General features: G+C 34.7%; 1 protein-coding gene across 1 annotated transcript in view; it reads right to left on the bottom strand.

Annotated features, from left to right (window-relative positions):
* Window positions 1-6,673: 6,673 nt before the first annotated feature.
* Window positions 6,674-25,762, bottom strand: part of wapla (WAPL cohesin release factor a) — a 28,153-nt gene continuing 9,064 nt past the window's right edge. The window contains exons 8-20 of the mRNA XM_056477063.1: window positions 24,119-24,255; window positions 23,440-23,551; window positions 20,964-21,191; window positions 19,277-19,388; window positions 19,085-19,182; window positions 18,453-18,529; window positions 18,204-18,367; window positions 17,927-18,042; window positions 15,423-15,641; window positions 14,904-15,102; window positions 13,687-13,775; window positions 11,037-11,132; window positions 6,674-8,286 (exon numbers count right to left, since the gene is read on the bottom strand). Coding sequence (XP_056333038.1) covers window positions 8,221-8,286; window positions 11,037-11,132; window positions 13,687-13,775; window positions 14,904-15,102; window positions 15,423-15,641; window positions 17,927-18,042; window positions 18,204-18,367; window positions 18,453-18,529; window positions 19,085-19,182; window positions 19,277-19,388; window positions 20,964-21,191; window positions 23,440-23,551; window positions 24,119-24,255 — 1,713 coding nt within the window. The 3' untranslated portion in view covers window positions 6,674-8,220. The remainder of the gene's footprint in view (window positions 8,287-11,036; window positions 11,133-13,686; window positions 13,776-14,903; window positions 15,103-15,422; window positions 15,642-17,926; window positions 18,043-18,203; window positions 18,368-18,452; window positions 18,530-19,084; window positions 19,183-19,276; window positions 19,389-20,963; window positions 21,192-23,439; window positions 23,552-24,118; window positions 24,256-25,762) is intronic.

Genomic DNA, 25,762 nt, shown 5'->3' on the forward strand with positions numbered 1-25,762 from the left:
TTCTTAGGGAAACCACAGTTGGAAATACTAAGGGCTCACCTTTAATAAAGAGAAAAGAAAGTCGATGAGAGTAGTAGAGGTTTATGTATAGCAAAACCCCTGATGCAAGAAAAACACCAACCACTGCAACACAAGGTTTACTCATGTCCTATAAGATAATACGGGGCATATCACAAAAAAAGAAGAAGGGGCGGCTGAGTAAATGACAAAGCTTTAATTTCAATTTTAATTTCAAGTGAATGATTTAATAGCCTATTATAACAACAAAATAATGTTCTGCAACTAACCTCTTAAAGTCAAGTGCTATTTTAGGGTTTCGGCCTGGATTTTGCCAACCCAAATTCAAAAGCTTCCCAATTTTCTTGCTGTGATATAACAGCCAGTTTTTTCAGCGTGGTTCCAGACATGTGGTTCCAAACTTTTCAGCCCTTGACCTCCAAATTCCTCTTAGGTGGTTATAAATGAAAAGTTCAGATGCAAAAAAACTCTTAGTGCTGTCTGAAATTTTCATCAAAAATGAACATTTTTCTCAGCCTCCTTTGCTTATGTTGAGATATTTCACTTTACAGACCAGGAAAAGGACTTATTCTTTGCCATAAAAGTGAGATTACTGAACATACACACAGGAACCTGATAAAATGCTCATTTTAGAGGAAAATTTCAGACGGCACATAGAGGTTTTTGCATCTTATCTCTTCAAATATGCAAATGTTGCTCATATAACAATAGGCATTTATGAACACAAGCTTATTGACAACAAAAAATGCAACAATCTAATAACTATGTCATTTTTATTGTAATTTAATAATTTGTTTAATTTAATATTAACCTCAACTAATGAGACTGGTGGACACAATGTTTTCAGCACAAGTCTATTCTTGGTTTAATTTTGGAGACCAGTAATCAGAGATCATTCTCAATATTCAGTTATGGTCTGTATTTGTTTTTAATGTATTTGATTGCCATAAAGGTGTCAGAAAGTTTAACCTGGTGCTATAAAATCAATCTGCTGCAGCTGACGCTATTGCTGTGTTGTTAATCTAACGTAAACACATAAAAAAATGATAATTTAAAGGCTGATGCTTTTCATTTGCATGTTGTTGTTTTTTTTACTATTAAAAACTACTATTTTTATCTTCTGTGGGTTCTGGTTAAAATATTGTAATTCTGATCGTTCAATAAAATTTATTTGACTTTTTTAAATTACCAAGCAGCCCCCTATTATTGTCCTGCGACCCCCAGGGTGTCCCGACCCTCACTTTGAGACCAACTTTCAAAGAACACTGTCAAAAAAGTAAAAAAAAAAAAATGGGCTAAATGCACAGCTAGTGTTTTTTAGCCAATGATGAACTTCCGGTGAAAGCTTAATGTGACTATTTTCAATTTCATACCCACCCAGCACGAGACGTCATTTCGACGTCGTTTTTTGGGATAAATCGAGTCGGCCCGTCGTAGACTTAATTTAGACCAAATATCAATGTTGAAAATTTAATATCAATTTGACTGTTAAAGCATAAAAAGAAACAAAAGACCTTTTAAACGCAGGCGCCGACATTACCAGCAGGCTAGCGCAGAAATTCTCTTGAAAATACTGGGGTAAAATTAATTTCCATATTTTAAAGACATGGCGCGGAAAAATATAACGTAACGCAGTGCTTCTTATTAGGTTTGGTACCCACTTTATATCATATCTCAGTTATAGGCAGTGAAGATCGCTGTTTTGTTAAAAAAAACTGATCTTAAATGCCGCGATTTTGTATGGGATAAAAGTCTGTGTGCATATACATGTGACGCTATCAAATTCCGCGCGCTTTGTTGAACATATTTTGAGGACTCCCCTCGTCGCCTTCCATACCCGCTTTCAAAATTAACACCAAACACTAATGGTGATTCTTAAAGACCAACAAATGTCTCATATTAGAAGTAGAGGTTAGCTAAATAAGTATACTACTTTATAGGGTTTGTTCCCCGTAAAAAATCTGTAGAGGTAAAACGGCATAAATCAACGTCACCATCATAGTCAGCAGGACAGCATCATTTTAAAAGCTCTTCATGGTGAGTAAATGAACCATCAGCAGTTTGTTCAAAAATCCTTTAAAACGCATTTCAGAAGGACAGGAACCCGAGCTGTGAGCCTCTTCTGGAAACCAGCTGTGGAAACTGTCGAAACATAACTTTACAAATTGAAAATGTCACAAGGTGAAACAGACTGTGTGGCAAACCACGTGACAGAAGTAGAGGAAATCTGTTTCACACAGATGTGCTTCAGGACAAAAAAAAAATATTCGAGCATTTTTAAAGGGTGTCAATACAATTCTGACCTTCAAGGCGAGCTGTCACAATATATAAAGAGAGCCTCACAGCGCATATTATACAAAGACCTTGAGCACATTAAAGAACGTGAAACATTAAACATTATTCAAAGCTACAAGACCTTCTGTCACAAGGGACTCTTTCTGGTCATTTATCACTCTTGCCCAGCACACTACACTATAATCACACTATTAATTATTTAAGAGGGAAAAAGTCATTTTTAATAGCCATTTCTTTAACAAAAATATTTTCTTTATGTTTGAACAAGTGGTTTACATCCATTAATGCAGAACTGTGAGCGCGTATACGGTGTCGACTGTCATATTGGATATAAACCCAAAATGTCTTTTTTTTGGGTTTTTAATTTTCTGATGTTAAATTAGTACCCAAATCCCAGTGATTTTGAAGCCCACTGCAACATGATGTAGGAGTGCGGTTTTTCCCACCCACCAAATTGACTGACAGATGCCATGTTTCTATAATAACAATATTATAATAACAATACACATCCAGAGCATTTTTTTGCAAATAAACTGGGATTAAAATATTTGTTCCAACTCTGAGTGATTTTTAAAAGTTTTATAACTTTAAAACGTTTAAACAGAGCATGTTTGTAATGTGTGTGTGTGTGTGTGTGTGTGTGTGTGTGTGTGTTTGTACCACAAATGGCATTTGTGCGAGATTCATAATTTCAGAAAGGCTTAAATAAAATTACATGAAATAAACATACTTGTTTTTGACTAATGGCTTATTTCCACTGACTGGTACAATACAGTACGGTACGGGTCACGTTTATCAGGCTTGCGTTTCAACAGATAAAAGTGTACCAATGGTACTCTTTTGGTGGGCGTGGTGTACGACAAAGTTTCAGTCAACGTCATTTTCGCTCGAGAAAATGTGTACAGTAAAGCTCTACGGGTCGCTCACATATCATAAGAGAAGCACTTCTCACAAAACAGATGCTTTCTACACATAAATACTTCAGTATAAATGTTTATTACTAACTTTTCTATGATTATAACTGCAGATCAACAACCAATAGCCTACTGTAACGTCTGTAAATATATAAAATAAATAAATGCAACATATATAAACACATACTTGCATATCTCCGATATGTTACCAATTACAGAAAAACTACACTCAACATACATGTAGTCCTTCTTAGGTTCAAAACAACACGAAATATAGCCCACAGTCAGTGCAAACCTTTCATGATTAAATGTGTCTGTAATCTTCAGCAGCACATGTAGCCTCTTTAGAAAATAATTCCATCATTCAGAGTTCATAATAGTCCAAAAATTGATAATAATAGTTAACATGGCAGTTTGTTCACGTTTGCTGAAAAAAATAACGTGCTCCTTTTTTTCCGGCTTCTTCTTTGTTTCTTAGCCTGTCACTCTCGTGTTTGTCAGTTTGTGACAGGATCGGGTTTCAAAAGCACGTCAATAAATCAAGCGCACGTTATTATCATGAGCTCAAGAAGTTTGTCATTTCATATATAGATGCGCGGTGAGCGCAAGCAACAAAGTGAAACCGTTCGCGCTTCAGACTGGCTCGTAAAAAACTACAGGGCACAGGGTAAAATCTGCTCTTCTTTTTGGCTTTGTGGCTGTTCATCAAGACGACAACAAGGTTTGTTTGAGCCCGGGTCGACCATGGCTCGTTAGTATATGTATATATAAATACGCTGTAATTTCTCGCCATGTATTTAAAACATGGCGGTTCCTTAGTTTTCATTCCTGCTTGTTGCGACAGTGAATGACATATCTCTGTAAACCAATAGCGTTCAGCTGCGTGTCTAGCTCCGCCTTTTGGTACCCTTTTTCGTGTTTTAGTACCTTTTCGAAAGGATGCCGAAAAAGTGGTACGGTAAGGTTCAGTTCGGTACGCCTTTTGACAGTGGAAACGGCCATAAAAGCGAACCGTACCATACCACTCAGTGGATACAGGCCATAATAAGCTGTTTTTCAGCTTCATCCGAGTCTGTCTCTGTCACTGTGCTGTTTATCTGAGACAATACATGATGAGAAGCAGACATACACATCGGAGCAGTGGGCGGAGAGAAGCAGCTCGTTTGCATTTTAAGCCACATGCTACAAAAACAACTGCAGTATACTCAGACAGCAAATAGGCAGATTCTGGTAGGCTATAATAAATTATCTGATTGGTATTTTAAGCTGAAAATTTACAGACACATTCTGGAGACACCAAAGGCTTATCTTACATCTTGTAAAAGAGGTAGAAGCCCTTTAAACATGTGGGTGTGTTGTCTAAAACTAAACACATTTTGACCAATTGGCATTTATTCTCTAAATGACATTTTAAATTTAGATCTGTCATCGGTAGTTTGCTGAACAAAACCAAAACTATAACTATAAACTGTAAATTGTGAGAAACTAAGAATTTCCAAGCTATTTTTACATAGCTTTAAAGACTCCGAAAGCATTAAACCATGATTACAGTTTTACAGCAAAGTATTCAGATTAAAATCACACAGAGAGATTATAAAACAGTCAACTGAAGTACCGAAAGTAGCAAGTGTTTATTCAAGGTAAAATTATTTACATTGTAACCAAAGACAACATCCTGGAAAAATGGTACAAATAGTTTTTCCTTTAATATATATATTTATATATAATATTTATATATTTCTTGTAATTGTACTTTTTTTATCTAAAATAATGCAATAAAAGGGTGGGAAAGTATAAAATAAAGAATATTCAGGTTTGGTGGAAGTATTCTAGCAGTCTTACATCAAATATGTACATAAATATTTACAATTAAAAGAAAAAAAAATCATCCAAATTCAGGTTAGTAAATTAACTTATAGCAAAACTTGCTTTCGCTTTACAAAATAGAACAAGCTTTACTCCATATGGCTCTGCTTCAGCAAGGATCTGAAAGGAATTGAGGACAATTTTGCTTCATTCAGTCTGAAAAAAGGATGCACTGTTTTGTTTTCTCTTTTCTCTTTCAGCAGCTTCCAGCCATTTTGCAGACAAAGACAGGATGGAAATAAAATGAGATGAAAGAAACAAGTTGTCCTGGATCACATCAAAAGGTAAAGAAAAACATTTCATAAAATTATAAAACAACAAATCGTCCCATTACGTTAAAACCATAGCATAATTAAATTAACAGCGGATGAGCATTTTGATGGACTTGTTTATAAACCCACCAACTAAAAACTACTTTCAAGTGCTGTCTTTTTTTCCTTTTTAATAAAAAAATGGGGCTCACACAGCACAGTCTACCAAACTAATTAAATAAACAGAATAAAAACAAAAGAAATAACCTGTAACGTTTTTTTAATCATTGGTAAATTAATTATTCTTGACACAGAGAAAATGTAAAACTACAAAAGCCAGTGGATGATCAAAGAAGCCATGAAAAAAAAAACAATCAGCAATCCTCCCTAGATATTCAGGTAAAAGAAATTTCTTGCTTACTGTCATCACTGTGAAGTGTTTTATTATTTTTTTTTTTAAGAAATCAAACATAAAAGCTTGGGTTCAGTTTATGTGTTAGACATGGCCATAAATTATTCTTCAAGCAGGACTCCACAGAATCTCAAAAGAATCCACTAGAGGAATTCATTAGTTTTATTAACACACACACACGCACACACACTTTGATTAATGCATAATTTTTTGTGTGTTTGGAAGGTCTTTGGTTCATCAGGCATCTTAGGCTTTCTTCAGATTTTTCTGGAGTATGATTAAAAAATTAACCTATTCATATTTTTATTTGTGAAATTATGTACAATAACTTTTGAAAGAATGGGATTAAGTTAATAATAAATCTATTCAGCAAGATATTGGGTTTAAAAATACGTGAACATATTTACTGCAACTTTATTCTCACTAATTAAAATCTTGTTCTCGTGAATTTTTCATTCAACAAAAAAATAAATCCTGACTTCATACAATCCTGAACACAATTTCCACATAATTATTAATCATGACAACTGTTTGTAACATTGATAATACTAATAAATGATCAATAATAATGGTGTAACAGATCACAAATCTCACAGTTCGGATCACACTATGGTTTGAGTCACGGATCATACCATTTTTCAGGTCAGCAAAAAAGGGAGACAAATGTCATTTGCTTTCCATTTATACAAAAATATTACTGCAATAACCATCGCTTTTAATAAACCGAACTTAGAACCTGTAATTTTACTAAAAATCTAAATCAAAAAAGAACCAGCTGAAAAAGAAAATATTCAATACGAAAAATTATCTTTTCTACTGTTGCTGATAATGCTAAATACAGAAATCTAACATCTTGTACAAAATATCAGATTTATTTTCAATGAATGATTCACCAATTTACACATAAAACTTCATTTTTTAAAACCTATTCAGTGACATCATTTTGATGGTTGTTTGTCGCCACCTATTGGTTAAACAATGTAATTGCTACAACATTCACCAGCGTCAAGTTCCATTAAACTGTGATTTTAATCTTTACCATAAACATCAGTGTTTATATCTGATTATAAACTGTTATCCCACTACTTCTGTCTTATTTAATTGTTTGGAACGAACTGAAAAAGTGAATCTCTCTCAATCGAAGGCAAATTTGAATGCAGCACTTCGAAGGCTTACTAAACATATGCAAATCATTAGCATTTATCATTCATGTTGCGTGGGTTTGAATTGAGATCACAATCTTTTAATGTTTAATTGTGCAGCTTTACACTAAATGCGTTTATGCAGGCTAAGCAAGCAAACAGTAACAGAGAACACCTTTAAATAACCCAAGAAAGCATTTAGGTAGGTCCCACCACAACTTTTTCCATTATTATTGTATTTTACAGGGATGGAAAAATGCTTTCATACACATGATTTGAAAGACACAGGAGGCGATCTCTCTGCAATTGTTATAAATGTTGGATTAACCTACAAGTTCAAAAAAGTTATTAATCCGCTGGTCATGTGCGTTCCAAACAGTGGGTTGTGATCCGTACATCCCTAATAAATAATAATAAAAACAAATGATAAATATTCATAAAAAGCACCATTCTTCTGAATGTTTTCTAAAGGTTCATGTGACACTGAAGACTGCGGTACTGACTGCTTAAAATTCAGCTTTGCACCACAGATTTTAACTTTGCTGTAAAAAATATTTGCATAAAATGTTTTATTTATATGTAAAATGTAGATTTTTTTAATCAAATAAATATAGATTTGATGTGAATAATACAATTCATTAAAGAAATAGTTTCTAAAAATCTCACCAATTCCAAACTTTTGAATGGTAGTGTCTTTAACACTGCTTCCGGATATAGTATATTTATGAATACTTAAAATGCCTGTACTATGCAAGATGCGAATGATTTCCAGTTGCTACAACAATCAGTGATGATCCGAGAACATCTCTTGAGACGGTTTACACTTACATCATTATTAATATAAATACAGCTGATAAAAGACTATCTGAACAAATATCATGTGCAAACAGTCAGTCGTAAAGGGAGGATTTAAAAACCAAATCAGATTTGCCTGCAGTGTGAACAAAGCCTCAGAGCTCAAGTGTTTGAAATATCAATAAAGTTACTCTGTTAAGGGTAAATCTTTACACTACAAACAAGAACAGCTAGCTTAAAATGATACTTTTGATCTAACAGTTTTCATCATTTCATCAGTGCTTCAAATACCAAATATTCTGCAAAAACACACTGCTGAAAGTGTGTGTGTGTGTGTGAGCATGACAAAGACAGCATTTGAAAAAATAAAAAAGCACAAGCAAAAAATAAAAGAATCATGAAAGTCTCTGTAGCGATTCTTAGCCACCTTTACCATCGGATCTGCTTTCTGTTGTCCTGAAGGGCCTAAGGCACATTGCCAGGTCCAGATTTATCCCACGGAGTAGGGGGGAACTGCGACACCTCTGCTAACAGTGCTCCAAATAATCAATCACCCGTGAGATAGATTTCTGTCCTGTGGTTCCAACAGAACACTGATGACAGGAAAGAGCACAGACGTGTTAAAAGCTGATTTAAATGTCACTGGCCACATTTCAAAGCACAGCCACATATTTGGGAAGATCAATGGCAATCCCACACCTGGGATTAGACTGCATGAATAGAGACCAGTTCACAGCTGGAAAGCACATTAAAATCAAGGTAGAAAACAGCCGAGATACACTGTGATTTGACCACAGAAACCACATCTCTTTTCAATGTCCATACACAAGCAAGTAGAGGTGTGTGATATTTATTGTCTATGATAATATTGTAATTGGTTTTTAGCAATGTGCGAGCTGACATTATTAAATGTCCTTCACTTTGCAAAATAAACAAAAACATCTTGAATTTAAAAGCATTTTCTGCTTGGTGGAGCCTGTTATAATGCAGTTCGAATTATGTAATAGCTTCATTTCTAAATAAATAATTTTAGATATATATAGAAATCCCTTGCTAGCATCTAATGCTATGACTACAGGACAAAGATGTAGCCAAAAACTAAAATGCTTTACTCTTATGTTTCACATTTACACAAAGCTTTCAAAACAATCCATTATAGATACAAATACCGTTCTTCATACTTCACTTAAATGGTCTAAGATGATTTGGCAGATCCTGGATCTTTTAATCTTGATTACTGATCTCTGGCTAATTTGGTTCTTCAAACAAGTTTGCGAATCAGATTAAAATGTTTGGATGAACTGATGTGAGATGGCTGCGCATGTTGTAAAGGACTGATCTAATCGATCCTCAAAATCATGATTAGCAATGCAATGATTGGGTTACAGGACAGCAGTGTAATGATATCATCTGATTAATATTCAATTATCCATGTGAGCAAAATTACATAAAATATCTTCCCAACTTTGTTGTTGGCTGCAGGCTTTATACTTCCATGTGTCAAGTGTATTTAGCAATTTATTTAGTCACTTTTTTGATGATCTTTTTGATGAATTAAGTTACATTACATCTACATGCCCACTTATTCTCATTAGAAAATAAGTAGACTGTTAAGTTGGGGTTAGGGTAAGTTGACATGTACTTACAAAGTTTCTTAATAGTCAGTTAAATGTCTGTTAAAGGATCAGTATTAACAGTTATTAAGCAGACAGTCTACTAATACTCAAATGGACCATCAAAATGAAGTCTTACAATTTATTTAGTTTTACATTTAGAGCGCAAACCTCAGTGGCCCAAGCAGACCAACGAGATGGAAAAGTGCTAAAGAGATATGATTAGTCAAAAATATGTTTAATTAAATAGTTTGGTGTGAAGCACTGTTCATTTTTTTATTTCCTGAAATAAAATGAATGATTTCTTTACATTGCTTCATACACACACCTTTCAACATGTGACATATTTTTTCCTATATATTTCTCACCTTAAGGTGATGCTTGTGTGACTTTGTCTTTGAAGGTGGACCTTATGCAGCTACTTTAGAATTAAAATAAATAAATAAATAAACAAATAAAAGATTGTATTTTAATACAAAAGTGAAATTCAAATATGGAAAAAGTGCAGATGAATTCTTACACTGCTTGTTGGTTAAGGCAGCAGGAACTTCATCTGCATGCATAACAATAAGCATATAAAGAACCTAAAGCTACCTGACAACAATCACATACAACTGTGACTGTGTGTTTCAAGGTCAAATAATTCAACCACTGATTAGCCTTTATTAAGGGACAAAGCAGCTCCTCTAACTGGTGGCCCACAGCAGTTAGACAGGTCTCAGCCTCCTTTCTATTAGCTACATGACAGAGAGAATATTCTAGAGTGTTTAATACATAGCTCCCGTAATCAAATCTTACCTTTTAAGAGAATGTTTGTTTGTTTGTTAAATTAGTATTGTGGCCTTAAGAAATTAATGGCAGGAAAATTAAAGGCATGAAAGGTTACACAACATACTCAAAAGTATGTTAAAGTTACATTTAATTTTTCATTACAAGAAAAGGGAGGGTGGAATGTGTAATTTAATGACCTAACAAATTTTCTTATTTATTTTTTCCTTTTCTATTTATTAACTTATATTTCTTTCCTTCTTTGATGGTAAGCAGGTTTTGGGTTAATCAATCGAGAGTTCAGTGTTTAGCACATGGTAAGTTAACACAGCTTTCTGGAATACTCCCCAGGTTTGAGCTAGCAAAACTGTTGCTATAACAACAACTCTCGGATGAGTTTTGAAGAACGAAACAATCCTGGATCATGTCAAATCGTCAATAACCAAATCCAGCTAATTAAGTAATCCATGTACGAAGAATGGAGCCCAGGCCAATATTTGGCTCTGTTACCTTGTTAGTAAACAGTACCTGTAAGGAAGTGATGAACTGTTGTAGCTCTGCACGGTTTATGTAGGTTTGCTGTGATTGCGCAAGATCATGTGTTTATATATCGCTTTTACAATGTAGATTGTGTCAAAGTAGCTTAAAATGGAAAAATCCACTCTTTGCTGATGAAGCGTTAGCAAAGAGTTGAGCAACAACAACACTACCATAAACTCCACCATTGTTTGTTTGCGTAAATAAACAGGCAAACCACAAAGTTTTCCATTTTGTCTGAAAACATTGTTGTGTATACATTGCCCCTAACACATGCTACAAATTCTGCATTACAATAAATCATCTTGACTGTACTACTAATTTTGATATTTGCTGTCCGTTTAATCAGCAATTAAAATATCGTAATGCGATTAAGTGTGGAATGCTATGTAAAAAAAAAATGTCTGATTATTGGTTGCACTTACCGTCAGGTTCATAAAATTAAGGAATTTCTTCAGCATTTCAGTCATGATAGAGAAATCTCCTTTAGGAAGGTTTTCCCGTACGGTTTTCACATTCATCTGAGAAAAAAAGGATTTATTTTTATTTACATTTAAGTATAAATGTACATTTAAGGTTATAGTACATTCTTTGAACAATGGTAATGTTATGAATAATAAGATGAATACTTTCGCATACCAACTATACTAAACATTTTGATGTATTTTTAAAGGAGAACTCCACTTTGAGATAACACTCCCCTAGAGTTAAACGGGTGAGTTTACCATTTTTGAATCCATTCAGTTGATCCCCAGGTCTGGAGGGAGCACTTTTAGCTTAGCATAGATCATTAAATCAGATTAGACCATTAGCATCTCTCTCAAATGACCAGATAGTTTCAATAATTTTCCTATTTAAAGCTGGACTCTTCTGTACAGTGTTTCCCCAACCCTGTTCCTGCAGGCACACCAACAGTACATATTTTGGATGTTTCCCTTATCTGACCTATTAACTTCAGCTTTTCGAGTCTCTTCTAATGTTCTGATGAGTTGATTCAGGTGTGTTTGATTAAGAATCAGGTGTGTTTGTTTGAAAATGTGTACTTTTGATAAGCCTTCATGAAAAGGGTTGGGAAACACTGCTTCTGTAGTAACATTGTGTATTAAGATCAATGGAAAATTCAAAGTTTCTATATACTAGGCCAGTGTTTCTCAACCACGTTCCTGGAGGACCACCAGTTCTGCACATTTCCATGTCTCCTTTACCAAACACACCTTATTCAAATCATCAGTTAATTAGCGGAGACTTAAAGACCTGTAATGGGTGTGACAGACTTAGGAGACATCTAAAACATGCAGTGTTGGTGGTCCTCCAAGAACCTGGTTGAGAAACACTGCACTAGAACAATGTGGCTAGGAACTGCAGTATACTCTCATTCTGGTGTAATAATCAATCTTTGCTGCCATACAATTCCTCCAGCAGGCGCAATGATATTACACAGCATGACAAGCACACACTCCTTGTGCAAGCAGGAGGTCATGTTGGAAGTTCGCTAGGGGACTATTTTCAAGCACTGTGAAATATTAGTGCACCTGCTGCAGCAATGGTATGGCCGCAAAGTTCTTTGATTATAGTTTTAATGCATCATTCCTGAATTTAAAAATGAACGCAATTACCTGTTTATAGTAAATCGAAGAGAATAATACATTAAAAAAAATTACATTTTAAAAATCAACCTTTTGGAATCATATTAGAATCTTTCAGAATTTCATAAATTAAATTATCATTCAATTTAAATGACCTTAAATAATATTATTAAGATGATATGTGTGCAATAAATACACCTTTGCCTGCAACCTTCAACTTTCTATTGTGGTAGAACATAGACTATTAAGATGAAAAGAACACTCCAAGCAACTCCACGAAAGGCTGATTGAAAAGCACAGAGCAGGGGACGGATACAAGAAGATTTCAAAATCATTGAACATTCCCAAGAGTACCAATAGATCAGGACAGAAATGGAAAGAGTATTGGCACAGCCGTAAATCCACCGAGACGACCCCGAGGCTTCAGTGGAAGAGTTGTTACACAGGTGCTTTACCACTCACAGCTTTAAGAGGAAATAGAGATAAAGAGAAAGACCTGAAGAGATCTGGTGTGACATCTCAGCTAGAGCTTTTTCCAGAAAGCATGTGGGAGACTCTAATGGTCAGAAACTTGATTTTGATCTCATCAGACTAGAGAAGCTTCTCCAGCTGGAATAAACAAAGCCATGTGTAGAACTACATACTGAGCATCATCAGAAATACACTTTCCCCAGTGTGATCATGGTTGTGACAACACCATGCAGGAGAGATGCTTCTCTGCATAAGGCCCTAGAAGGCTTAGAAGAGTCAAAAGAATGCAGCAAAAAGAGAGATTCTGAAGGAAAACTTGCAAAATATTAGCATCCTTAGAGAAGATTTTTGATTCTCAGCAAGTATATCAAAGCATAAAGCCAAAACTACAAGAATGGCTTAACAATATAACTACCATAAGGTGGTTATGTGGGAATCCAGGGAATCTGATGGACCTAAAAAGAGTGTTTTCCACTTTTCTGCACTAATGTTATTGTCCAATCATTTCAAGTCATTATCTATTTACCCTGGTGTTTTGCAATGGCCATAAAAAAACTAAATAACATGCCCAGAATTAGCTTTAAATCACTGTTCCAAAAAAATCATTAATAAAAACAACATGATCCCACTTTATATTAGGTGCACTTAACTACTATGTACTTCAATCAAAAAATAAATACAATTTACTTGCTGTGTTTATAATGTATTGCAAAATACTTTTGATGCTCTTGAGGTGGGATACAGGTAGGGCTATGGACAGATTTGGTGGTGTGGATAGGTTTAAGATGTAAGAGATGGTTAACTGTGTAATTACAAATGTAATTACAGAAATTACCGATGTAATTACATCCAGGTGTTTAATCAATCATAAGTACAATGTAAAAATCGTGTATTAACACAAGTACATTGTAACATATTATTAGTTTCAGTGCAAGTACATTTAGTATTAATACAAAGTGAGACCAAAACAACAACTGTCCTCTGAAGCACTTAAAGAATGAGTGGAAGTGATGCTCACCGGACTCCCCTGACAGAGACACCCAAGCAGAAGAGCTGAGTATGATGCCACGATGCTGTCCTCCATGTGTTTCCCAGCATGCTGCAAGGCTGGGGAAAAGGGAATTAAGATAAAAGCTTACACCTTACGAAACAACATTAATTCCATTAGAACACAGCATTAAAAAAATGAAAAAATAAAAACACAGTCATCACTTTTTACCAAGCCATCCAAACAGTGTCATATTCTACTTGTACAATGACTGATTGTGCTGGAGGAGTAAATAATGCTGTTATCAGAGAATCCATGTCTGTGATAGATAGCATTTCCAGACTACAACAATATTAATATGAAAACTAATGTTTGGAGAAACATATTCACCATGGGTCTAGCTAAACGCACTGCTCCAAAGCAATCCTAAGCTCTCATAGCTGGACGTATTCACATTCACGATAATGACATGTGGTTCTAAGGTTTAGGACTTCAGGATAATTTCATATAGCAATGTAAATGTTAGTTAAGGTGAGGTTACATTATAGATGTGTGATATTCACCAAAGATTTTTTTTAAATCAAATAAAATACTTTGATTTTGTGCTGGTACCTTGGCTGATTTAGATTGGATAAATATGACATAAATTGGATTGGATAAATATGATCCTGTCTTAATGAGTGATTCATTAATTATTAATCGGGTAATGAACCATTTATGGTAACTTCACTGACATGGCTATATAAGGCTTAATTTGTTTGAGAAAAACAGTGAAGTGACTATCAAAAATCATGAGATATTCCATAAGTGCTATATTTATAAACAGATTAATTCTGAAATTAAGGGCTGCAGTGTTGTTGTAAGATGCACAAATGTTCTTCTCCAGCTTTACTTGGAACTATTTTTATTGGCAAAACAAACCTGAGAATACTAAAATACAAGTCACCCAATATTAAATTGTTTGTTGAACTTAAAAAAAGTTTGTTGACTTTAAAAGTCTTCAGGGGTATATCCCCAACAAAATCAATAGTGTAGGAATTACAGAGCACAGCTTAAATTGAAGTCACTTTCAAACCCAGCAAAATCCTGTTGGCCAGTGTAAAATTTGTGCAAATCCTGCAAGATGAAAACCTTTGCCCTTATGCAAAATTTTGCAGTTAATATTTTGCCTGGCAACTGCAAATGTGACCACATAAAGTCGTGAGAATTGTTCCTGCTTTACATCAGTATTTCTGTGAATATCTTACCTTTATTGAGGTCGAGCTCCTCTTCCTCCTCCTCTTTCTTGTCATTTGTGTCATTGGTTTCTGAAGCAACCCACTGGATCTCTCCTGATGTTTCCTGCCACTCTCCACTCTGGTCTGCCTGAGATTTGGGTGCCTCACTTATGAGGTCATCAGTCTGTGCCTCGGCAAGCACAGCTGCTTGCTCCCGTTCCAGAAAGAGCTACACAAACAAACCCACAGAAACGCTTGCAATAAGTGGCTAACACATTTCAGATTTACGGGTAAACATTTGAAGAAACAATCCTATATATCAGTGTTTCTCAACCACGTTCCTAGAGGGCCACCAACACTACATATTTTGGATGTCTCCTATGTCTGTCACACCCATTACAGGTCTTTCAGTCTCTGCTAATAAGCTGATATTCTGAATCAGGTGTGTTTGTTTAAGAACACTCGGAAAACGTAAAGAGCTGGTGGTCCTTCAGAATTGTGGGTGAGAAACACTGCTAGAAGTCAAAGATGGAGATCCCTGCTAGTCACCTGAACAAGAGCAGCCAAGGCATTTAATGATTTAAGCATCGCTTTTCGCTTTTCTTCTTCTTCCAGTTGATCCTCTTTTTGTTCCTCTGTCTTCACATCGTTCTCTATCTTAACGACCACCTCGGTCTCCATCAGGTAGCTCATGTCCACCTCCATCTCCACCAGACACTCTCTGTTTCTGGCACTGTACTCCACCAGATTAATCAGCAGACCCAGACCCTGCACACAGATAAACCACCGTCACACCCCCTCAGTCAAAAACACCCACACTTCAGTACCAAGCTGACACCCAGCTACTCAAACTGGTGTAGAGTATATACTCTTATTTTCTTAACTGCACTTAATTGCTGGAATAAAAACAAATGTCAAAACACAGAACTAAAGCTAAATGTATAACTAATAATAGAAAGTCAGAGATGTTTTTGTAACATTTCATACTTCTGTGAAACATGAAGGACTGCTTATGTGATTTGCATTTATGTTATTTTTATTCTTCATTCGATTTAGTTTTTTTTAGCCTGCCTACTTTAGCACAGGTAACATTTTCTTAAATTGGAAATAACTGAAAACAACATCCCATAGTATTGAATGAAATTAACTTCTATGCATCAGCCCTGTTAGTCACGTGTTAATTTCTATGATTAATATACAGTTTAATGCATTCAAATAATAGTGTTTTCAAGCTTGATGAAGGTTCACACGTACACAGCCATTAACAAAATAACCAAATACTTGATCGTGATTTAAAGAAATAATTTTATGAAACTAGACATTTAATTTCAAGTTCGATTTAAAATGTTGTTGTCAATATGTTAGTCCATTAAAATGGAGTGGTTCACCTCATAAGACCTCAGTTTATTAGAAGAGCCACAGGTACTGCATATATTATGGAGTCACACTTTATAATAAAGTTTCATTAGTCGATGTATTTACTAACATGAGCTAATTGCGAACAATACTTGTACAGCATTTATTAATCAAAGTTAAACATATATTAATGTATTATTAACATCCAAATTCATGCTTGTTAACATAAGATAATGCACCGGGAGTTAACATGAACTATCAATAAACAACTGAACTATACTGTAATACCTGTATTGTTTATCGTTTCAAGAGTTCACACTTAGCTATTACTTGATACTGACTGCAGTTGTGGCATGCTGTCCCAGGAGAGAACCTTGAGCTCAGAGATACTTGAGCCCAGGGTTCCCGCCTGATCGTATCAGTTCTTCTTGGTAAAAGAGGAAGAGGAAGAGATGGGGTGAATGGGGGGATTCTTTAAAAATGAAGATACTAGCAGTAAAACAAACTGGGCTATTTATTGAAGGCTAGGATTCTCCTGATTGGCTTAACAATGATGTGATGCAGGGCAAGCCGTGATCAATAATAGCACATGATCCTCTCAATATTAGTTTATAAAACTTGTTCACATTAGCTACCATTAACTAATACAACCTTATTGTAAAGTGCTACCAGATTATGTTTTGCCTCTATATGAGGGGTCTCAAACTCCCTCCTCCTCCCTCCAGCCCGCAACTGACATCAAAATATAACAAGATTCGGCCCAGCAAAACATATATTTTTGAATCACGATCATTGTTGTGCAGTCGCAAATAGCCACTTGTGGTTTTGACCCCCCACCTACTGGGTTATATCTGGGTTACTTTCAGTTTCTCTCAGTGTGCGCCGTCGAGAATAACGCACATGCAGATTATTTCTGGGGCTGATTTGAACGTTGAAATACATGTCCGTATGTGCTCTGTTTTTACTAAAGTTCTATTTTTGTAAATATTAAAGGGTCATTTGAATATTATCAGTTTTATATCACCTGTATTTTGTTGTACAAACACATCTTCATTGCTTACACGTTATGCTGGTGGTGTAAATATGATCATTTTGCTAATATTCAATTCAAATGGACTCATTTAATAGATTTTACTCATATGTATATTAAGATTTATTTTAAAAAAAGTGCATTGGTAAACTTTTACTGCTGGCTGAAATAAACATGTTAAGAGTTTCCCCTCTTTGTTTTAGCTTTACAAAAAAGAGAGACATTGAGAAGAACAATTGCCAGTAAAGAATGTCTGAGTGCATCAATTACACTAGGTTCCACTTTTTTATTGTGCTTAAATGTTAAAACGGTCCTCCTGTGAATTGTCAGTCACCGATATGCCCCCCTGCCGAGTTTGAGACCCCTGCTCTATATGTTGTTTTTTTTTTTTGTTTGGCTCTGAAAGTGTTGGTACCCACTGGCTTGCATTTAAAAAAACAAAAGGAGCACTTTCAACAAAATGTTTTTTTAAATTGAAGAGAAAAAAAGATAATTCTACATTTTGGCTGAACTATTCCTTTACCCTGTTAAAGGGGCACTCATTGAAAAAAACCATTTATGACTTATAAAAATTATTTATATTGTAATCAGTGAGTAAGAATACTTAGAAAGGGTTATGAATGCTTAAAAGTCAATGATTCTGATAGTTAATATCATGAGGTCTCACCAGTACACGGATATCAAATCTCTGTTCCTGAGGCAAATAGCGTGGGACCTTCAGAACACAGTCCAGAGCTGTCAGTATCAGGCCATCCTGCTCTCCTGTTTTAGTGCTTCCCCATTCTGAAAAGAAAAAAAAACCAATAATACAAGGGCTTTCTTGAAGAGTGAATCATTATAATTAAATAAATTATATATGCAATAAAAAGAACGCATTTATAAATCAAGTATGTGGCAAGTCAGGAGTCATTTTTTTCCCAGTCACGACTCAATCAGGGTCTCACCGTTATCATGTGTGAGGTTGAGCAGAACTCCGATCACGGCTCTCATACAATCCTCCACGGCTTTGCCCACATTACTGTGACTGCTCTGCGGGAGTGTAGAGCTCGATGATGAAGAGACCTCTCGGCTGTAACGCTGGATCATCTGCTCACAGTGCTGCAGGGCCCTGGACACACAAAGCGCAACCGTACAATGACAAATGTGTGTCACACAAAGTAGCACAGTGACTACAATATACAAGTCACACACACCTTGCTGAGGACATTATGAGCTGGGAGTCTTTGTAGGCAATCAGATAAGCCTGGTTCTCAGGGTTATGGACTGTAACCTGCAAATACAAGAGAAATAGGTTTTAAATTAATTATGCAAAGATATATCATGCGCATATATCATGTGTCAAGGTAATCCAATAACTTGTCATTTTAATTATTCTATAAGGTATTCATTGATAAAAAAGTAAAGTTTCATCATGTTTAGTGTAATTTCTATAAATAATAATTAAATTAATAATAATAAATTCTTTATTATTTTTCCAAGTGTGTGTTTTTTGAAATATTTTTATCTTAGGTAAACTTTTACTTTATCAAATACCTATTTTTTATATTCTACCTTTATTAAAAATATTCATCAATCAGCACTTCTACCTTTAATAGTCAATACATAAAATGATCAAATAGTTATACATTTAGAATATAATACTTTAATGCAAGTACTTAATATTTTTACTAAATATTTTAGGATTTTTTTGCTGAAGTAGCCTTTTTTTTTTTTTACACATTGACAATACAATATTCTACAGTCTGTGATATGTAATTATTTTAGACATTTTCAAAGAAAAGCAATTCCAATTATGATTCGATCATCCAGTATGTTTTGCACTCACGCTCTCCAAAACTCGCAAGCAGCGTTCTGCTCCCCAGAGTGACGCCACTAGACTGTCTTTATCCTCTTCTTTATTCAAGTTCTCCACACACTCTTTCACTGAGGGGAAAAAGACATTGCTAACCATTCCTTTCACAAATATAAATCAGATAGCGATTTACACGAATGTATAAATCCGATAAGACATACACACCTTTATCTACGATGTGGTCTAGTCCCCCAAGTAAGCGCAGCTCCTCCTTAAACCAGTCTCCAGCTCGCTTCGACGTCAGAGACAGCAGCGTTTCCATTGCTAAATGACCAGTCTGAAAGTAGGGAATAATTATAGATAAGCATATAAAGTAAAAAATATAATAAACCTAAATAAAAAAATTAAAACAATATTTTCCCTATTTTTTTACATTATTTTTAATAGGAATGTTTTTAAACTTCAATAGTACTTCATACACGAGCCAACAAAAACCCTTATCTAACAGGCCTGTTACAGAAGTTCAAAAGAAATGGGTTAGTCAATTTTTGAAACACACATACACACACACACCCCACAAATATTTTTTTCCCTGTAAGAATACATGGAAGTGATCGTAATGACATTTATATTTTTGCAATACATATTAATTTAAAAGCGATCCTATCACTTTCTATCTGAAGTATCCTGAAAAGTTTGTGAAGTTTCAACACAAATATATTTAAAAAGCACAATGTTTTCAACATTTACAATAGCGTGAGCTAGGGCTGCACGATATTGGAAAAATCTGACATTGCAATATTTAGTTTTTCTGCAATATATATTGCGATATGGATACAATTTCACCAGATACAGGACTCTAGACAGACGTTTAGGTTGCACTTGTGCACCTAACTGGTTTTTGCGATGATGCACTTTTTTTCTTAGGTGACAATCCATCAGCACAATCCATAACCACCGTTACAAAGATCTTTTTGCATTTAAATAGCTGGTCACACTGGTGTGATTTTTTTTGACAGACCATTTAGAAATTAGTTCGCACTCTAGTGACCTGAGATTTAAAAAAAATTCTTTATTTGGACTGATTTTAGAATATTCTGGGTGTAAATAGTGCATAAAATATAATAAACAATTTAAAAGCATAAATAAACACAATAGAGCAAAGATAAAAAGGTGAATTTTACAGTGCTTATACAGTTTCAAACGGTACAATTTTGTGTTCCTGAATGCACAGGCCTTAAAAACACACACAGATAATAAACTTTCACTATAGTTAAACTCCACAAATGTTTTCAAAATGATGGCTCTTTCTCAAAAATAATCGCCCAACAACACAAACTCAACATTGCATATCTTGGGATGTGACTACTGCAGATGCGCACATCGCAATATCAATGCTGAAATGATATGTTGTTCAGCCCTAACGTGAACTTTATCTTTAGTGCAGATTCTGCAAATTATTATTAAATATATTTTTGAAAGATTACGTGACACTGAAGACTACTGAAAATTCACAAGAATAAATTAGAACTTGAAATATATTCAAATAGAAACATGCCACTGCTTTTTTTATATGTTGAAATCATGCAGCTCTGATGAGCGTGAATGACTTCTGTCTAAACAGTACAAAAAGAAACATAACTTCTTACAGACCTCAAACTTTTGAACAGTTTGCAAAATATGCAATGTGCATGAAGGTAAAAATCTGTCAAAAGCAATAAGAACACGCACCAAAGACTGCATTTGGTTTTCTATGCTGTTGTTCAGTCTACAAAGAATAAAACATAAAAACAGATTTTTGCCGCCTCTCTGAACAAAGCCAAGGTGATCAGAAGGACATTTCTCCTAAAACATTTTCAAGCTTTCTGGGTCGGTATTGACATGCAAGATGTGAAAAACAGAAGTCACTCACGGTGATGTTCTCCAGATCCAGATGCTTGTTGTGGACTGTTTCACAGAGTTTCCTGATTTTCTCTTTTACTTTGCTTATTTCTTTAGCTGTTAACTGGTCCGCTATAGAGTCGTCCTGCTCCATTTCCAGCAGCCGGATCATCAGCTCCAGACAAGACCGATCCAGATCCATATTCAGCCGGTCTCGACTCAATATATACATCAAAGACGCTGTGCAGAGAGCCATATTCTACCACAGCCAGAAAAACAAGGAAAGAGAGAGAAAGCAAATGTTATAACATTAATCTGGGTATACACTGTGATCTCTGTCTGTTTTTTAAGCCAAATTAAGAATTCTGTAACACTTTATTTAGTTGGTATAAATTTTAACTGTCATGCATATAATTTATCGTGCTGTTCAAACATTGTACAGGGGGCGCAAAAAGGAGTTGTTTCTGTCCCCACTGCCCCTGCATGAAAACAATATCGATAAAACAAACTACTAATGTTTTTTTCAAACCACCTGCACATCCAGATACGTCTATGCCCTTTCTGCACAAGAAATGCAGGTTTCACCAAGTCAGCATGTTTCTCCCTTGAAAGCATGTTTCTTCTTCAGAAACAGTCACACACTTCTGGGTTCAAGGGGGTGCGATGTGTTGATTTCACACATATAGTGTGAGCAGTTTGCAAGGTGCAACTTGACAATCGGAGCATGTAGTGAATACATAAATCAAGAATTTTGGCTTTACGTCACATGTGATCTTCTCATACAGTAGGAGTTGGTTCCTTGATGAAATTGGATGGAAATTGCACAGCGCATGCCACAACAGACAGTAACGCCATCTCCACACCAGTGTTTTCGTTTGAAAATGCACCTTTTCCTCTCCGTTTTAGCCTTCTGTCCACACAGAGACAGTGTTTTTAGGAAACGAAAACATATCTTTTCGAAAATGCTGTCCAAAGTGGATCAATTTGAAAAAGCCGTCTTTGTGTTGCAGTGTGAACTCGGAAAATGATGTATTTTAGTCATGTGACAGTCTTGTGACCAATTCAGCTAACATGGTGGACGACACTATAAAGATGATGTTTTGAATGCTGTCCATTTTGACAGATTTATGAATGTCAGTTTGTACATGCTTTTCTTCAAAGAACGGGGAATTAGGGCTGCACAATATATCATTTGAGCATTGATATCGCAATGTGTGCGTCCACAATAGTCACATCGCAAGACATGCAATATTGAGTAAGGATTATAGATGACCAGAAACCACAGGTCAAAACAGACGAGATTTGTGGAGACACTGCAGAATTGAACAATAATAGAGTGAAAGTTCATCATCTGCATGTGTTTTTAAGGCCTGTGACCGTGAGAGCATTTGAAGAGAGTTTCAAGCATTTTAGTAATGCATGAAGTTTCATTTTAAGAATAATTTTATTAATTTATTTATATGGTGAAGACTATACAGTGCTATTTTACATTTGATTATTTAATTTCTATTTGATTACTCAATTTCAGTAGCTGAATACTGTTGCTCTCTCCAAAAAAACAGAAAACCACGGTTTATTTCACTTTAACGTTTGCTCAATTGTGTTTATTTATGACTGTAGTTGTTTATAATGTTATGTTTATAATAAATTACATCAAAATATATTTATATTTCACTCACTTCAAAATCATCCAAAGTAATGACTTTGCAAACAGAGCTATTAAAGTCATCTAGTGAAATTATATCGCAATATATAAAATCGCAGAGAGAAAAAAATAATAATAATAAAAAAAATAAATAAATAAAATAATAATAATAAAAATGTAAAAAAAAATTGCAATATCGTGCAGCCCTACACAGAATGTTGACTGGGAGCTATTGTTCAGCTGTGAAAACAGACAACAGTTTCAAAGAGATGTCATATAAACAAATGGTAGGCAGATATGATGCAGGTAAAATCATCTTACATCTGTGTGCATGCGCAGTACATGAATGAAAACAATTTAGTCACTAAAGCGGAGGACCATTTTTTCAGAAAGAACTGAAATTGAACAATAGTGTGGAAATATATTTATACACACACACACACACACACAATCTATTCTTTGCCTCTTAGGTGGATTTATTAATTTTTTTAACACATCTGTCTTTACTCATTTGTGGATTTAGTTCCTTTTATTAGCAGTATTTTTTTTAAACCAAAAATCATTCAATACAAACACATTTAAGTCAGACGGAAAGAGTTAAGGCAAACATCCACACAGCATCTGTGAAAACTGAACTAAGTAGATTTCCAGTGTAACAGCTCAGCGTCTGTTTGCATTTCTCACTCGTCCGCCGGCAGAGATGATTACATCTCCAATTAATGTATACTAATGAAGTAAACAAACTGTTTTTCCTCACTGCACTGTAGCTGTGTTCATAATGATAGAGCTGTGATTGTTTGAAACGGTGCTCTGTTATACAGATTAGTTGGTTTGCTGGTTCGGCAGTGGATGAGACACTCACCGGGTGCTGTTGAGCATCACTGAGCATCTTAAAGACTTGCGCCACCTTCCCTCTGGCTCTCAGATGCATTCGGAAGCTTGGCATGGCACAGCGTGTGGCCAGACTGATAATACTGCAGTCAGAAATGGAGGAAAAAAAACAGATTTCTGTGATAAACGTGTGGGTTTGTGCGTGGGAAGGCTTTTTGAAGTGTATTTGTAGAGATGCCAGTGCTGTAATTGTATACTAAAAATATAAGATAAAGGTTAAATAAAATAAAAATTGGATTTAAAAATGTTCAATTAGAAATAAAACACTGTACAAACAAGTGTAAAATACTAAAAATACTGAAACTAAAAAGCTAAATATAAAAATGACTAGAATAAAACAAAGTATTAAACAAAGTACTAATTCAAGATTGACATTCAGGCAAATTATCTTGAAAGACTCAATTAATAGGTTTGAAGTACAAAATGCATATGCTGAAAGTAAACAAATAAAGCTAATTAAATTAATAAAAAAAAAATGCAACAAAAAGATTCAAAATTTCATTAAATATTAGCATATAAAATAACTAAATGGTGTATGCCTTATCAAAAGTGTTGCAAACAAATATTTTTGGTTGTACTGACATCATTTTCTGCAATATTCAAAAGCTACAGACATGGCGCTGCAAATAGTCCTGAATACTCTGTCTCACCTAAGGCAGCGTGTGTTGAGAGGTTGTGTGCTCTTCAAGCCCGTCTCCAGATACTCAAAGTCATCTGTGAACTCCTGATTCTCCCCAAACTCCACCACATCATTAAAGTGCTTCACGTGTTGGACCACTGTATACAACTTCACACACAGAAAGAAAAAGTAAATAAATTCCATTAAAAAAAGTCTTTGTTGTTATTTATACAAAAAATTGTGTTATGTGAACTGAAAAAAAATATATAAATAAATAAATAAATATATATATATATATATATATATATATATATATATATATATATATATATATATATATATATATATACACACACATACAACAATTTTATATATATATAAACAACAGTTTTTCAGACTAACATTTAAAGTCAGTTTTTGTTCAAATTCTACAGATTGTGGCACCAGCTACTGATTTGGTAGCGCTGCAAGTGTAATATAATTTCTTCAACCTAATTGTTCATACATTTGTACAATGTAATAACCACAGAAATAGTACCACATTAAAATGTTAAAAAGAGACCTAACTATAAATTTCCATAGTATTTGTTATTAAAAACAGCCTAAAAACAATTAAACCACAGTTACAATATACTAGAACAATAAAAATTATAATTTTTTTAAAAAGTACAATAAAAATAAATACACATTCAAATTATAAAAAAAAATAGTTACTACAAATACAACTGATACATGATACAACTGATTAATGAATACAAATCCACAAAATAAATGCCATTGCTTAATACTAGAGATGCACCAATATGGATTTTTCGGCCGATATAGATAACTCTTAAGATTTGGAGGCCGAATGCCGATAATTATAAATATTGCAAAATGTTATATTTTTATACAGTGAACAACTTCAAAAACTTCATAAAAGTTTGAACTGATCTCACAAACTGAATAGCTTGCTCAAAGCAAAAAAAAGCTATAATTTTAAAATTGCAAGGTGATTATATAGATGTAAATTCATGATTTTATAGCATGCCAAAAATAAATTACATTTTCTTCACATAGCAAATTAACATGCAACTTGGCTGTTAATAATAAAGCCAAAATAATTGGCTAAAAATAACAAAATGATACTTAATTAACAAACAAGTTTAATACACATATTTTAAGTAAAGTGAAAATGAAAGTACTAAGGACTGAAACCATTACAAATGTTCTTGAATAAAGCTTATGTAGTTCTTATGTAATGTCCGAAAACACAGTTTAAGAGGTGTTTTGACAGTTCAGAGCCACCGTACAAGCAAAAAGCTTTTATTACTTTAGAAAATGCAGCATAAATTCATCCTATATGGCATTGTAGATTCTTTTGAACACATGTAGGTGCTGCTTGTCAATCAGACAGCGCTTCTATGTTCATTCTTGCTGTCAATTGTGAGAACAATGATCAATGAAAGGTTTATGATAAACCGCTGTGAGTTTGAAACTAACGGAAGGCGCTGTGTGATGAAGAGTCAGATTTGTCCTCGAAAGTCAGATTTTGATACAACATCTGAGCATTGAGCACAAATGACTTTATGACAAACACAGAGCATAATATAAAGACAGAATGTGGCGGCGAGTTGAGAACCCCTATGCTGGATTCAGTGACTGGCGCACCTCTCCCCCTGCTGCTATGAAGGCT

The sequence above is a fragment of the Danio aesculapii genome, chromosome 17 (genome assembly GCF_903798145.1).
Source record: "Danio aesculapii chromosome 17, fDanAes4.1, whole genome shotgun sequence".
Lineage (NCBI taxonomy): Eukaryota > Metazoa > Chordata > Actinopteri > Cypriniformes > Danionidae > Danio > Danio aesculapii.